The sequence below is a fragment of the Neophocaena asiaeorientalis genome, unplaced genomic scaffold (assembly GCF_003031525.2).
Source record: "Neophocaena asiaeorientalis asiaeorientalis breed wild unplaced genomic scaffold, Neophocaena_asiaeorientalis_V1.1 scaffold15, whole genome shotgun sequence".
Classification (NCBI taxonomy): Eukaryota; Metazoa; Chordata; class Mammalia; order Artiodactyla; family Phocoenidae; genus Neophocaena; species Neophocaena asiaeorientalis.
Genome location: NW_020185328.1, coordinates 7,290,344 through 7,306,743, shown reverse-complemented (window position 1 = coordinate 7,306,743; position 16,400 = coordinate 7,290,344). Strand labels below are relative to the sequence as shown.

At 41.2% G+C, this 16,400-nt stretch overlaps 1 protein-coding gene across 1 annotated transcript in view; it reads right to left on the bottom strand.

Annotated features, from left to right (window-relative positions):
• Nucleotides 1–5,300: 5,300 nt before the first annotated feature.
• The window catches only part of TNNI3K (TNNI3 interacting kinase), a 279,546-nt gene continuing 268,446 nt past the window's right edge, over nt 5,301–16,400 (bottom strand). Inside the window, exons 24-25 of the mRNA XM_024734607.1 lie at nt 8,967–9,046; nt 5,301–5,819 (exon numbers count right to left, since the gene is read on the bottom strand). Coding sequence (XP_024590375.1) covers nt 5,743–5,819; nt 8,967–9,046 — 157 coding nt within the window. The 3' untranslated portion in view covers nt 5,301–5,742. The remainder of the gene's footprint in view (nt 5,820–8,966; nt 9,047–16,400) is intronic.

Genomic DNA, 16,400 nt, shown 5'->3' with positions numbered 1-16,400 from the left:
ATTGCCTCCACTTTATAGATGGGGAATCCGAGGGTCAGAAAGACTGAGTAACTTGCCCATGGAAGGTCGCACACAGTGAGGGCTTGAACCAGATTTTCACCCATGCTTGACTCGCAAGCTCACTACAATGCCAGTGCTTCTCAAAGTGTGGTCCTGGGACCAGCAGCATCAGGTCTCCCGGGAGCTTGTTGGAAATGCACGCTTTTGGGTCCCACTGCAAAACTTCGGATTCTAAAACCCTGGGGCGAGGTCCAGCAATCTGCATTTGAATGAACCCTCTAGTGATTCTGACATAGGCTAAAGTTTGAGAACTTCTCTGTGCTATTCTGTCTCCTACAATTTCATACCTGGTACAGGATAAACATATGTCATCCAGTGTCCTGTCCATTTTTATTCTTCTCACCTCAAACTATCCTCAATCTGGACATTAATTCTGTTCCCTCTGACTGATTTGAATTTAAGGATGGGAAAAGAAAACCTCTGAAAGAAGAACCTGACATTCTTCACTGTGGATTAATTTTTGAAGTGGTGTTAAGCAGACCATGGATTATTATGAGTAAAAACTGAAGGGCAAACCAACATTCAAATTATTTTCATTGCATTTTGTGATCTGGCTGGAATCTCACCCTTTCCTGATTAGTTGAGATAAAAGAAGAGATGGAAGTTAGTGAAATTAGTGAGCTTCAAAACCTTCTTTAAAGATGGCAAAGATACCTTTTTCCTGCATGAGTCCATTGTTTAAAAGACAGATATTTGAGATACTATTCTTTTTATCTCACTAATTAAACATAAAGTTCGACTGAGAGTGCTTTGGAGACCTATCCTCATCAGTGGGGCCTGGCACCTGGGGCAGTGTTTTAATTCTAGAAGCCTAATTTAATTAGTACCCTGCCATTGGCTTGGCTGCTGTGCTGCCTTGGATCTCTGGCCTGAGGAGAAAGGTACAACCCCTGCTCTTTTTGTATCTAGTTAGCCTTCCAAAAGGTAGGATGTCCAAGGAGGGAGAGGAACTTTGCTTCTCCATCATGTTTTGCATATGGTGCTAATTGAGCTGACAGTCTTGGACCACAGTCTGTTACTGCAGCAGCTGAGTCCTCAACTGATCCCCTGTGAAGGGACTGCAATTGTCAAATGGTTCATCTTTGCCCTTGTGGCTCGTGAAATACGGAAGGAAATTGATCAGGGGGAGCTCTGCAGTCTGCATGCTTGAGTAACTACAAGCAACACAAAACTGGGAAGGAAAAACGTATTCAAATCCTACTGGTAATGGCTACACCATCTCTCCTCACTTTTCCTAACCAGGGTGCTAATAAGGAGAGGAAAATGTGAAACTCCTTGGCTTCCCTAATTACTGTGCTTTGCCCTCATAATTTTTTTGTTCCTGCTTATCACGGTGAGAGTCTTGCTTCTGTCAATCATTTCTGGCTCTTTGTGCCTAGAAAATAATAATGTATGTTTTTCGAACCTTGAGATTGTTCTAGCCCTCTTTTTTCCATAATTAAAACAGAGAAAATGATGATGTGTTTTTTTTTTTTTTTTGGTTTATACTTTGCAATCATGAGCCATAGTAATCAAGACAGGTTTGGTTGTTTTTTTTGTTTTTTTGGTGGTACGCGGACCTCTCACTGCTGCGGCCTCTCCCGTTGTGGAGCATAGGCTCCGGACGCACAGGCCCAGCGGCCATGGCTCACGGACCCAGCCGCTCCGCGGCATGTGGGATCCTCGCGGACCGGGGCACGAACCCGCGTCCCCTGCATCGGCAGGCGGACTCTCAACCACTGCGCCACCAGGGAAGCCCAGGTTTGGTTGTTTTTATTTTTGTCCCTGCAACTTCTCCTGGGTAATTCCCAAAATTTTCCTCAGGACTGCAGAACTGCAGATTTGTTTGCTTTTACCACAATTCTGGATTGTGAATCTTTCCTATTTTTATTCCTTTTTCTCCATCACAGTGGAGGCAGTACAGTGTAGTGAAAAACTCACGGATGCTAGTGCAAGACAAGCCGAGTTTTGAAACCTGATTCCATTCTATGCTAGCTTGGATTTGTTACTTATTTGAAAAATCAGGAAGAGCATTCTCCCTTTCCAGAGCAATTTTGAGAACTAACTGAAAAAATACACCTAAAATCATCTAAAACACTTCCTGCCATATAGCAGATACTCAATAAATGTGTTTTCTTTCTATTTTTAATTATCATCCCCCTTGTTTGAGAAATTCTTTCTGATTCTTGTATTTGATTTAAAGGATTTCATTTCTCTTCAGGTGTAAATAAGATATCACTGTCTAAGGCTGATGCATCTTGGCTCCAACTGCCTCAAAAGCGTAAGCTTGGCAGTTTGCTGTTTGCAAAGGTGGGGTTTTTAGGATGTTGATGGTTATTTCCACAAGAGAGAAAAATCTCTACCCTTCTCATGCTCGACTTCTATAGAATAGCTCTTTGGCTGCATGGTGACATAATATAAAAATAAACAACAACATTTACAATATTGACTATGGTGTGCCAGGAACTATTCAATGCACTTTATATTATTTGCAATCCTTACAGCAACTTTACAACATAATTTTTATTATCACCATCCTACAAACAAGCTCAGATAGGTGAAGTGACTTGCCCAAGGTCACAAAACTACTGTAGAAGGTCCACGTGACTCCAAAGCTAATGATTATTGTTGGAGGGAGAAAAGGAGGAAGGAAGGATGGAAGGATGGAAGGAAGGTAAGAAGCAACTAAGGAAAGGCAGAGAGCATGAGAGAGAAAGAAATCAGGTCCTTCATTTCAGATGGATTGTCTAGCGCTAGCCCTTTTTCCTACTACTGGCACCCATTTTTTCCTCTTTCCCAGGGAAATGTCAGCTTTGGAAATAATTTAACCCAAATAATCACTGTGTTGGAATAACTCTCTCCTGGTGCTGCTGTAATTTGGCTTACAATTATAACTAATTGAACATCTTCTAAGTGAGCTCAGTGCTGCATGCACATGGAAAAAAAATTTAATGTGCTAAGCATGCAAAAACACGATCATAGAAGTTCATTTTTACCAGCACAAAAAGAAAGCAATTAGTGAGACATTTTTCTCAGCAAGGAGAAAAAAAAAAAAGCACAAAAATCCCCATGGTCTCGAGACAAGCTCTCAGATGATCCCTGGGCCCCATTAAAAGTGCAGTAATGAAAAGGGTTTGTGAGCTATAGGTTGGCATCTGTGAAAAGGTTACCCTTCTCAGGAATCAAGACACAGATACTTAACAAGAGCAAGAGGGAAGCAGCAACATGAGGAGATATAGTGTGGAGAGAGGAGGTGATTAATTAAAGGAAACAAAGAAAGGGAGCCTGACAAATTTGTTCTAGAAAATCCTCCTCTAAAAGAGGGGTATTTCAGAAGCAGTCATTCCTCTGGATCTGACCTCCATTCAGTGGAAACCTGGGAGGATTCCTGCTTTAATCCTGATTAGACACACATTCAGCATTACATCTACTGTGAATCTTTTAGTTAAAATTGGTATGTATGTATATATTTAAAATTTTTTAACTTTCAAAGTTATTCCTTTCAACTCAACTCAAAAGGATTAAGCCCCAAAGTTTCCCAGGCTGGTGCCAGCTGGTTTCCTAAAGTACCTAGAGCAGAGGAGGAGAGGGAGATCTGTGGAGACTGGTGTTCTTTAACCAGCCCCCTTTTTCTCTTTTTCTGTCTTTGCCAGAAGGCGTTTTGCCAATATGGTCACTTCAAGCTCCTTGGTCCTGCTTATGGTAAAGCCCCTTGGCAACTTGCTTGGTGGGATAGAGTACCTGTGACTCCAGAAAAATTGGGTGGGAAAGTGAAAAGGCTGGGTGCTGAAAAAGGATATATATTTTTTTAACATCTTTATTGGAGTATAATTGTTTTACAATGATGTGTTAGTTTCTGCTTTATAACAAAGTGAATCAGTTATACATATACATATGTTCCCATATCTCCTCCCTCTTGCATCTCCCTCCCTCCCACCCTCCCTATCCCACCCCTCTAGGTGGTCACAAAGCACCGAGCTGATCTCCCTGTGCTATGCGGCTGCTTCCCACTAGCTATTTTACGTTTGGTAGTGTATATATGTCCATGCCACTCTCTCACTTTGTCACAGCTTACCCTTCCCCCTCCCCATATCCTCAAGTCCATTCTCTAGTAGGTCTGTGTCTTTATTCCCGTCTTACCCCTAGGTTCTTCATGACCTTTTTTTTTGAAAAAGGATAAATTTAATTGGAAGTACCATGGTTTTCACTGCTACCTCTGGATTCGCATTGGGCTGTCTCCAAGCTCTTCAGAACTTGTGGGGACTTTCAACTTTGCGACCACAGGTCATAAGGAAAGGCTCTGAAGGAATACAGGGGGTGTTGCTGTTCTGATAGAAATTGCCCGCAAGCAACATAATTTCTAATTGGTAGGGGAGAGGGGAGAATGGAGCAGCTTGCCATAGACATAGAAGGAGCAATCAGCACTCATTCAGCTCCGTTTGTCTATGGATCCACATTACTAAGGAGGAGGAAAGAGCAGTTTTGCCTAAATGCAGCCAGTCAGAGTCAGGCTCTATCTTTCTTTCATTCCTCTTCAGCCCCCTAATCTCAGGATTTAGGGCAGTGGTTCTCAACCTGGGGAGATTTTTGTCCCCCAGAGCACATTAAAAGTCTGGAGACACTTTTGATTGCTGTGACTTAGGGAGCTGTTACTGGCATCTGGAGGTAGAAGCCAGGAAGCTATTAAAAATCCCACAGTGCATAGGACAGCTCCCACAAAGAATTACTCCCTCCAATAGTTCTGAGATCCAGAAACCTTGATTTAGAGGATGCCCAATCTTCCTTTACTAATGTTATTTCCCTTACCAAGGTGAATAGCAGTAATTATAACACTGAATTTTCATGGTTTCCTGTCTGTCTTTTTCCAGGTCTGTCTTTCAATGGCAAAACTATTGTGTTGGTGGAAGCATTCCTGTCTTCCTTGTTGGGAGTGTGGAGGGAAGACTTCTCTTTTTCTGAAGGTAGCAGGTACCTCAACCATCCTCCCAGTTCACTGTGCCAGACCCTGGTATGAATGGCAGCTTTGCATGCGTGGGTCGGTTTCATGATGGTACCAATGGCATTTGTGACACCTCGGTGCTGACAGCAACAGGTCACCCAAGCAGAGCACAGAGGTACCATGTAGAGAGGAGGCCAAATAATAAGTGTTGTATTTCTGCAAGCTTCTTGATCTGAAGATCAATACGTATTTTTACCAATATATCTGAAAGAAAGGTGTACACAGTAGAAGTCTTGTTGGAATGAAATACACTTTGAGTCAATTTTGTACGTCACCAAAGACTCTTTAATCACAGGGCTGGACACTTTAAGTAACATAATGAGATAAGAAAATGAAAAATATTCTAAGAAATCAAACACACGACTCTCAAACATGTCTACTTAATTCAGTCTATGAAAACATAACAATTGTTAAGTCCCCACCAACGACTAAGGCCCCATCTCCAACCAACAACATAAAATTAATTTTTCCTTTACAAAATTAAAAATTCTTCAAATACATTCTGTTTTGGCTCTTTTGCATTTCATTCCTCAGCCACAAATCCAGAGCCCAACTTGTGGTGGGGAATTAAATAGGACCAGTGTGAATAAGCCAATTTAAGGAGACCTTAGAGGGTAAAATATAAATGGAAGCAAGGCTGCCATTGTTAGAATTGTTGCTGTCAGTTTGGGGGAAAACTCTCCTTAGGTAAATGCGGAATGCTGTCAGCTGCTGTCCTCAAAGCTGCCACAATTCCGGCAAGAATGAAAATGCATCGGGCTCATGGGATCAGACACATAGCCTGCATCGGGAAAGAAGTTCAGCTGTTACTTATCGGCCCATCTCCCCATTTCTCTTAACCAGCCTCAGCCAGTGCAACGCACAGCTGCCACGCAGCCTCTCCTGGCTCATGTGAACAGAGAGTTTGGACAAGAGTTGCTGACAAGCAATTGTAAAACAAAAGCAGAATTTACAATGAAAACAGAGAGCTGAGACCAGAGGAACATCAGTGATGGGTGTTTGGCCAGGTGACATTTTGAATTCGGAGTAAAGAAGGGTACAGTTCAGGGAGGTGGTTTATCATGATGGCTAAAAGTATGGGCTTCGTGTCAGGCGAATCTGGGTTTAAGCCCTGCCTGCACTACTTACCAGTTCTGTGACTTTTGTTAACCTTTCTGAGCCTGTGTCTTCATTTGTAGAGGGGAGAAGTCATAGGGCTGGTAATGCACATAAGACAGCACAGTGTCTGACACATAGTGAGTGCAAAGCCGTTGATGGCTGAAAATGGAGGTGGAGATGGCAGTAGAGAAAAGGAAAGAGTATTCTCTATAACAGGTTGGCTCTGGTTGTTTTCTTTTTTTTTCTATCTGAAAGTCCAATTTTTAATGCTTAGGTCTGAGTACTAGTGGCATTTGATGCTCATTGAAACAATAGCCCTGGGTGTGTCCAGAGAATTGAGCTAGTGCCTCAGAATCTGGCCACAGTCCTAGAGAACGTAGGACATGAGCAGGGAAGCAGTTACGTTTCCATTCCAAGTAGGGAAACCATTCATTGTTTCTGTGAAAATGGGCACATTTGTCAATAGCTAATGCTGCTTTTTCTTCCCTTTGATAGCCGAGTTTTCAGAACCAACTCAGCTATCCACATTTTCATTAAGACTTCTGGCAATATGCAGTTCGATGGGCATATTTATTTTCATAAGAAAGGTCTCTGTCAAAATCTCTTAGGCAGCACATATACTCTCCCGAGAGGCAGCACCACTGCTGCCAGTGCTGCTGTGACCAGTCCTCTTCTGCTAGTGGGGCTGGCCCTGGCCAGCTGAAATTAGGTTAGGGGAAGCAGGATACACATTATTGAATCCTAATTCTGGGCAGACTAAAAATCTACACCTTAGAGCATAAATATTTCCTTTCATCCAGACTGAAACTGCAACTTCATCCCAGGCATAGACAGATGCTTTAATAAGCACGTAATCCTTTCATTACTATAATCAACCTTTTAATGTACCACATGTGATTTGTCTGGCCTATGATGCTTCATGCCTCTCTCTCCATAGGACTCCAGTGGAAATCTGATTGTGAGCATCCATCCTTCTAGTGTGGGAGGGTTCACCTTCGGAGACGGGTAGCAAAATCAGCAGGGCATGGATGCTGACATTTATTATTGATACCATCATCACCAGAGTTGAAGGACAGACTCTGTGCAGTCACTCAGCTTAAGAGGGACCAAATGAAATTTGAACACAGGCTTTAAGGGAAGACTGAACCATGTCTACATGTTTTGTTACTTCAGGGTGAAAGGTCTCAAGTACAGCTAGGTACTTAATTTTATCCTCATTCTCTAGCCCTGTTCTGTGGGTGGGGAAGAAACAGTTCATAAAGTTGCTGTTATACCACAACTAGTTTATGAAGTAGAAATGGAGGGCAATTAAAGAGTTCTTTCTTATACGGTGTGATGTTCCTAGTGGGAGATATTGAATATATCTTTTTTGTCTATTGGGACTGTCACTCCATTAAAACATGCTAATGTTTTCTTCTACCCCGGGTACATATATGCATAGGAAAACCCTACTTTTTAAAATCATTGCATCACTTTTGTCTAACTTCATTTTGAGGAATTCTGCTCAACGTCTTATCCCTTTAAGAAACAGATCGTTAAGAAATGCTTCATCTTGAAACTCCACCATGAAAGAAAAGACTTCTGGTCAAAGCACACATTTCAAAGGGTGCCCTCTATTTTGTGGTTGTGCAGTCACATCTGTAAAGGTTTGAAAAAACGATATTATATCTATAAAAAATGTGATGATGTGACACTTAGAGCACATTTTCCCCCGTTACTGGATTGGCCAATTATGTTGTAAAGCTGATGATAAAAAGCACTCGACTGCATTCTAGACACGTACTGGGAGTCGGAAGCACAAAGTTTCCTTCCTTTAGTGTTCCCAAGTAGTTTGTCGAATCTATCCAGAACAATTTTCTTCTTCGTTTCTTAGAGGCTTCCTATTGCCTTAGGTATGATACTCTGCAGCCGAGGTGCATTGGTGAGGATTCTAAAGCTGCAGGGTCTATTGCCATCTATATCACAGAACCAGGCACACACCACTAAATTTATTCTCCCACAGACCCAGTCCTTGTAATAAATCTGTTCTCTTTAACTGACATACATTTTTTCAGTCCTCCATATTGTCAAAGGAAGTTCCCATGAATAAATGAGCCCATTGTACTAAAATTCCAATTAAATATAGAGCTTCTCAGGCTTAGAGGTGGGAGAAAGGACATCACAGGCCTGGCACATTTATATGGCAGCTGATAAGGGGGACTGCCTATCCTCTGGCTTCCAGGGGCGAGCACAGAGCTATGTTAACTATTTCAAAGAGCTTTATTAATTCTTTCTAAAATAGTCCTGTGCAAAACAGATCCCATCAGTGATACCCTCACCTCCTCTCCAGCTTTTTGAGCGAATAGCTGGGTTCACATTTTACCCTCCGGCACTTGCTAAAGAGAAAACACTCCTGTTTAGCAAGGATATGATGTAATTGTGGAAATTCATCTCCTCCTGTAGGGAGGAGTTTTCTCCTCCTCCCTATACCTGCACAATATGGGACTTCAAGGTAGTAGACTCAATAAGGTGGAAACAAGGTGTTTGGAATGTCACGAGATGCAGGAGATTATTTTCAAAAAAGAGCTGTACTTTTTCCCACGGACACACACACTCCCATATACTTCCCCATACACTTACATACTTATGCACACATTATTAAGTGCAAAGGTAACTGTAGACTTATACAAGACTTACAAGAGCAAAGTTTGCACTTTTATGATATAATGTTTTTAAAGTACCCTTCATCTCTACTTATTACAAAATAGAATACTTTCTCCCTCATTATCAAACAGACATCACCTTCCTAGGGGTAGTTTCCTTAGTCAATCTGACGAATCTGTATACTTACCATATTTGTCAATGGGTGAGAACTGAAGACTTTTCTTCATGTCCTCCAAAGACAGGCCTTGAGAGGCACATTGTCCAGCACTGGAAAATTCCATGAGACACTGTGAAAACCATGGTGGTGATCTGCTAATAACATTTTTATAAAACAGAATTTATTCACTCAGATAGATCCCAGAGAACTGGCAAAGTGGTACAATGGTATTTTTATCTTACTGGTGGTTTGTTGGGAAAGAGTTCAGGATTATTTGGAGCATGTCAGATCTAGGTGTGAGTCCTGGCTCTTCCAGGCAGGCTCCAATTCCTTGCTGTGTAACCTTACACACGGTACGCTTTCTGAGCCTTAGTGTGTTGATCTGTAAATTGGGAAAAGTACATAAATAATATGTAATTTGTTTTTGTTTGTTTTTAAGATGTTGGGGGTAGGAGTTTATTAATTAATTAATTTATTTTTGCTGTGTTGGGTCTTCGTTTCTGTGCGAGGGCTTTCTCCAGTTGTGTGGCAAGCAGGGGCCACTTTTCATCGCAGTGCGTGGGCCTCTCACTATCATGGCCTCTCTTGTTGCAGAGCACGGGCTCCAGACGTGCAGGCTCAGTAGCCGTGGCTCACGGGCCCAGTTGCTCTGCGGCATGTGGGATCCTCCCAGACCAGGGCTTGAACCCGTGTCCCCTGCATTAGCAGGCAGATTCTCAACCACTGCGCCACTAGGGAAGCCCCTGTAATTTGTTTTGATGATTAAATATAGCAAAATAAAGAGCCGAATATCAAATCTGGATTAATATCCTTGCAAGCCTTGCTTAAAAGGAACTAATAGAACATTATTATCTTAGTAATAATCAACAGAAATAAAACACATCCCAACAGTTATTGCTATTTTTATATTGTTATTATAATAGTACTTATAAGAGACAGTGATAATAGTATTTATTGCATGATTCCTATGTATTAAGCATTTACATATATAATTTCATTTACTCTTTTTTTTTTGCGGTACGCGGGCCTCTCACTGCTGTGGCCTCTCGTGTTGCGGAGCACAGGCTCCGGATGCACAGCCTCAGCGGCCATGGCTCACAGGCCCAGCTGCTCTGCGGCATGTGAGATCTTCCCAGACTGGGGCACGAACCCATGTCCCCTGCATTGGCAGGCGGATTCTCAACCACTGCGCCACCAGGGAAGCCCATCATTTACTCTTTATCACTATCTTATCATTACCAAATCATTTCTCTCATTTTCTAGATTAGAAACGGAGGCTGAGGCAACCAGGTAACTTGTTACACGGGTTTGGTAAACGGCTCACCTAGGATGCAAACCCAAGTCTTTCAGATTCTAAAGCCTGTACCATTGTCCACTATTTAAATGGGAATTTCCTTATGGTTCCTGGCTTTCATTAAGCCTTCTCTTTGCCAAACCTCTCCTACTCTATCATGTTGGTTAATGGGATCTCTTCCTTTCTACCTTTTCAGACTCAAACCTGAAGTTATCAAAGCCCTCGCCCTGATATCTAGTCACATTTGTCAGTTAATGGTATAACTGTAATTCCTGTGGTATCCACCTCTCTCATCCATATTTTCGCATCCTCAAAGAGGCGACCTAGTTACCCCCCGAACAGCCCCACATGTCCATAGCAGAACTCGTAACTCTCCCTGTTCTCTAGAGAACTCTCTAGAGTTCTCTCTAGCTCATTACAGGCACCACACCATTCAGTGGGTTCAAAATTCTTGGAGTCATCATCGGTACCTTTCTTTTTCCCATATCTTGCACCTAATCCAAATCTTTTTAACTTTGCCTCCAAAATGTAACCCTAATCCATCCACCTCTCCTCCTTCAAGGTCTAGGCCATATAATCTCTTTCTTTTCTGGACCTCTGCAATTTGCCTCCTAATTGATTTTCCTGCTTTCACTTCTGTCCCCTTATAATCCATTCTCCATATTTTACCCAGAGTGATCTTTTCAAAATTTAAAACAGAGTAAGCCATTCACCTACTTAAAACATACTTAAAACCTTCCAATTGCTTCCCAGTTCATTTAAAATAAAACACAAATACTTTACCCTAATCTACAAGGCGCTGGCCCTGCTTAAGTCTCCAACCTCGCCTTGTATCCCTCCCCATCTCTGCTAAGCACTTCTTTTGGTGTTCTTTCTGTCCTTTGAACCTTCCAATCTCTTTCCCAATCCAGAGCTTTTGCATTTGTTAATTCTGCTTTTCTTCATAAACCCAAATCCTGTTTTGCTGAACCCTTCCCCTTCCTTCCCCATGACTGGCTCCTCTGTCATTCAGGTCTCAGTTGGAATGTCACCTGCTCAGAGAGGCCTTCCCTGACCACCATTCCAAAGTGGCCATTCCCCTGTCAATGGTCGCTTTCTGTTATATCACATTGACCTATTTCTTTCTTTCAGGACTATATAAAATTATCTTGCTTATTCATCCATTTATTTCCATATTCTTTCAAACAATGAAATTGGAAGCCTTGTGTATCTTGTCTCCCTTATTCCTTGCTATATGCTCAGCACTCAGAACAGTGCTTGGCACATAGGAGAAGCTCAAAACTTGTCTTTTTAAAGATTTAATTAATAGATCCCTAAAGGATGTCCTTCTCTTCAGTCACTCAATCCTCCTCTCCACAAGTTCTTCCTCTGACAAAAATCTGACCAGGCACTTCCCTGCTCTCCACTGCTGTTCCTCAGGCCAGACCTGCAAATCCAACCTTCTGCAATCCAAACCTCCTTGCATTCTCTGTATATCTTATAGTCTACAATTCCTAAATCCATCTTTTGTTTCTCCACATTCAAGCCACACTAATAAACTTTGGCCTTTCCAAACATTCCTGAATTTTCCCTTCTCCATGGTTGTGGCTGAGCTGCTGCTGTGAAGCTGCTTGGTGACATCTTATTGTTCCTTGACAGGAAGTAGTATGGTGTTATGGTTAAGAATGACAGTAAGCATTCTGGTGCAAGGCTCCTTGAATTTGAAACTTCACTCCATCACTTACTAGCTCTACGACCTTTGGCAAATTATTTAACTGTTCTGTGCCTCAGTTTGTACAACTGTAAAATGGGAATTATAACAGACTTAGCTTATAGTGTTAATCAAGAGAATTAAAGGAATTAATAAGTTTAAAGTACTTTGAACAGTGCTGACATTTAGTAAGCACTCAATAAATGTTACCTACTTTTGTTATTTGTTAAGTTCCAACTCAAAGACAGCATTTCCTCAAAGTCCTCTTGGATACTCCCAGTCAGAATTCCATATCCTTCTAGTACTTTGTACTCCTAGCACAGTGCATATCAGAGTCTGCCTTGGTGTAGAATGATCTGTATTTGTATACTAATACCCTACTAAACAGAATGCTCCTGCAGGTCAGAGACCCTAACACCTTTGGGTGTCCAATAGGACTTAGCTGGTACTTTGTAAATAGTTAAAATAATAAAATTGTGTTAAATAAAGTTAAGTTATCACAAAATGTTCATTTTGAGTAGTTAGATTTTTCTAAACACTTACATGAATTCACATTGATTAATTCATTTAGCTGCCTTAAAAGTGACTACGTTCGGTCACTTTCTTAAGCTATAAAGTGAAGATGTTGTTTCTTAGAGGAAAACAGTGATTAAAAAGAAGAAGTATCAACTTAAAGTGGGACATGGTGTGATCTCAATCAACATTAAATGGCAAATCCCACTCAGTTCTGGGCAATATAATATCATTCAAGATATTCTTGAAAATAAAAATTACCCTACTAATTCCTATAACCTCTTTATCACTCTAGCTCCTCTTAAGAAACGTGCCATAAGCAGTAGTCCTGGCAACAAGAAGATAATAGGGAATAAATATTTTATGATCAAAAAGGCTATCTGGTTTCCTATGAATAAAAGCCCATCTCCAAGGTATCTTATTTATTTAGTTGCTGAATGCAATTCATGCCAGGGGACTTAACCTTCCTGCCCAAGAGATAACACACAGGCTGTCTCTGGCTGCTATTCTAGGATGACAGACAGATGGAAGCTAAGCACACCCAAGTCAAACAAAGCAGAAGAAACCAGACCCTGATCAGTGGAACTAGTTTACCTCAACCCACGGGTATCCAGACTTCACCAGGAGTTTCACAGAAGCCCAGAGTTTAAGAGACACACCGGGACCTCCGTTTGCTGAAGTTGTGGTCAGTGAAAATAGGCATTTCCAGGATGCAGCTGCCCCATGAATTCAGTGAAAGTAAATGTGAACTAATGGCAGGTAAGGAAAACACTCAATTTTTCAGTGTTTCATACTCCTGGTCACCTAGGTAGCTTTCTTTATGCTAAAAGGATAATATATATCATATATAGGCATATATATGAATTATATATAATATTATAATGTAATTTTATGTATACCTTTTATGAGAATGGAATGAAACTTTCTCTTTTAAAGAGAACAAGATAGTCTTTAGGTTAGTTTTTGCATACTACAACATTATATTGATATATCTGATTTTAGTGTTAAAAATGTTTCAGTTATTTTAGGCTAAATAGTTCATGTTAGCTCTGTGATGTATCTGTAAAGGTAAGCATAATCATCAGCTATTTTCTCTTATAAAGGTGTACTAGGGAATGAATAATTTATCCAGCATGAAGAGCAGAACCAAAATTCAGAAATTATTTTTTGCCTCTCAATCCATGCTTTATGGGTATAGACTACATAGTAGATTGGCTGCTAATGAGGCCAGTTCAAACCCAAATCCAAAACATGCAATTTGTATTTTTGTGTCTGCACACCATTCAGACTATGGCTTGTCAGCACAAAATAGCCTGTTTGCAGTCACTCAGGTACCCTGAGCAGAGACAACAAGGACATTCAAAACTAAAATATGAGGCTATGTTGGCTGAAATGAATGCAGAGATAGTGACACTCATGACAAGCACGTTGAGCAAAAATATTATCCAATGAGAAGTAAATCAATATATATGTAAGATACAGAGGAACTGTGAAGAATGGGAAAAGTAGTAGCAGATAGAATATACCCAAATATAGCTTCAATTCTTCAAGGCAGGAGTTAGTTTACAAGCTAAACTGGTGGGTTAATGCACATATGGGCAAAACTCCCAAAAGGAATATTAAAACAGAGTTTTTCTGTACATTTAAAAAAAGTTCTGATTACTAGAAGCTAGCATGGCTTTAGTAAGAAAAAAATCAAGCTAGATTTGCTTTATTTCGTTTTGGTAAGGATAAATTTAAAGGGGAAATCCATAGGTTAGAACATAGAGCTAGAGTCAGATAATGGGCAGAGTTTCTCCTGATTGCTTTGTAAGTAACAAGGGGAGATCTGTGCCAGATGACAAGTGGGTAGATGGGATTGCCACTGGTTGAATATTCAGAACCAATACAGACCTCAGATAGGTGACATTCCCCACAGGTTAAGTAGAGCCTTAGACATTGGGAATAGTTAAAACAAAATACCACATTTCCTAAAATTAGAATTGTCCAAAAATAGATTGAGATGTTCTAGAAGGAGGTACCGTCCCATCCCTGGACGTATTCAAGCAATGGCTGGAGCATCTGGTATCGCAGGGGGCTACAGAGGAATCCAAGTATCCACCTGGAGGTCACATGACCTCTATTTCTTACATTCTATGATGCTTTAGAAGGATTTTGGGAACCACGTAGACTTTGTGAAACTAGTTCCGATGTGTTGGAAGGACAGAGTGAGATTACACAGTTCCCACTTAGGCAGAAGATTTTTATCTGCCTTATCTGCACTGTCTGACATTTGGCCAGGGCTGAATGCCTGAGTCCCACACACATGCCACAGCATGTGGCTACACATTACTGCTGCTACTCAAGCTGGTGTTTGTAGCTTTTTTTTTTTTTTTTTTCCCGCGGTACGCGGGCCTCCCACTGCTGTGGTCTCTCCCGTTGCGGAGCACAGGCTCCGAACGCGCAGGCTCAGCGGCCATGGCTCACGGGCCCAGCCGCTCTGCGGCATGTGGGATCTTCCCAGACCCGGGGCACAAACCGGTGTCCCCTGCATCGGCAGGCGGACTCTCAACCACTGCGCCACCAGGGAAGCCCTGTAGCTTTTTGTCTATATACGTTTCATTTGATATAGTAACTGAACCATGCTAGTTGCCTGAAGGAACCATCTCCTTCAGTGATTTTTTCAAAGGAAGAACCACACTGCCATCTAAGATGAAGCAAAGGCAAGTGTGGAGAAATCATTTTCACATAAACCCATCCTTAAGGATTTGAATGACAGGTTGTTTAAGGCTGGTACTGGAAAATTCAGCGCTGATTCACAAAGTTTTTATATAAGATAAATTTGTAGAATACTCATGTTGAATGCCTGAGGGGTGGAGAAAAACCCTAAAACACTATGTCATCTCTTAATCCAGAAAGGTATATTGTTTAGGAAGGTCCACGAGGAAGGAAAGGTACATTGTTAAGGAAGGTCCACGAGGAAGGAAGAAAAATACTGTTTGAAGAGACTCCAGGGAATTTGAGTGCCATCTCTCCTGAGTGGTGGGAGCAGGCCATGCCACAGTGAGTGCAAGTGGCCCCATTTAGAGCCTCAGAAGCAGTCAGTGTTGTGGCTTCCAAATGCTTTTGGTACTGAAGCAGTGAATCATGGTTTGGGCTGTGGAATTTCATGAATTCTCAGAATATTTACTAGTGCCATAATTTCTTCTGACTGAATTACATTCCAAAGAAGACTTCAGATGGGCATACAGTCCAAACGAAACTGTTTTTATCATGTTCTTCCAAGTGTGGCTTTTGCAGAGCTGGGGATTTTGATTTGGTGAATTACAGCAAATGCATGTAGTCTACATGCAAGGGTGAAATTAAAACAACCAAATAAAAATAAAATGACCTAGAGCATTATCCTATCATAGTGATATAAAAATAATTTCTTATATTTGCAGAGGGCTTTATAGCTTGCACATACTTTTCTATTGACTAACTTAAAGAATTTTTACTAAACCTCCATGAGGTGTCTGAGAAAGTATTAATTCCATGCAGGTGGAAAGTCAGGCTCAAGAATTTTGAATAACCTGTATAAACTTACAGAGCTAGCAAGAGGCAGAACCAGAACTTGATCAAAAGGTCTTCAGACTTCCAGTCCACGCTGTTTCTTCTAAAATACACTTCAGTTAACAGCAGCACATGTCAAACAGTTGGTGTGTTACCATGTGGAGAGCTCACCGAATTAGTCATGAGTTACAAAGTTTTGGATCCTTTGCATATAAAGATGATCAATAAATTCCTCATGGAGAAATATTCCTCATCATCATAGAGAAACCAGAATCAGCTTTCTTGAGTCTTGCTTTGTTAGACCTTTTAAAAAATTATACTTTCCCCTATCTAACTATGGCTTTCCTGTCCCTGAGCAGTGATGTCAAAACATGAGACACACACACCAAACTTTCTAAATGAGATTTTTATGATTCTCCCGAACTCTCTGAGCTTG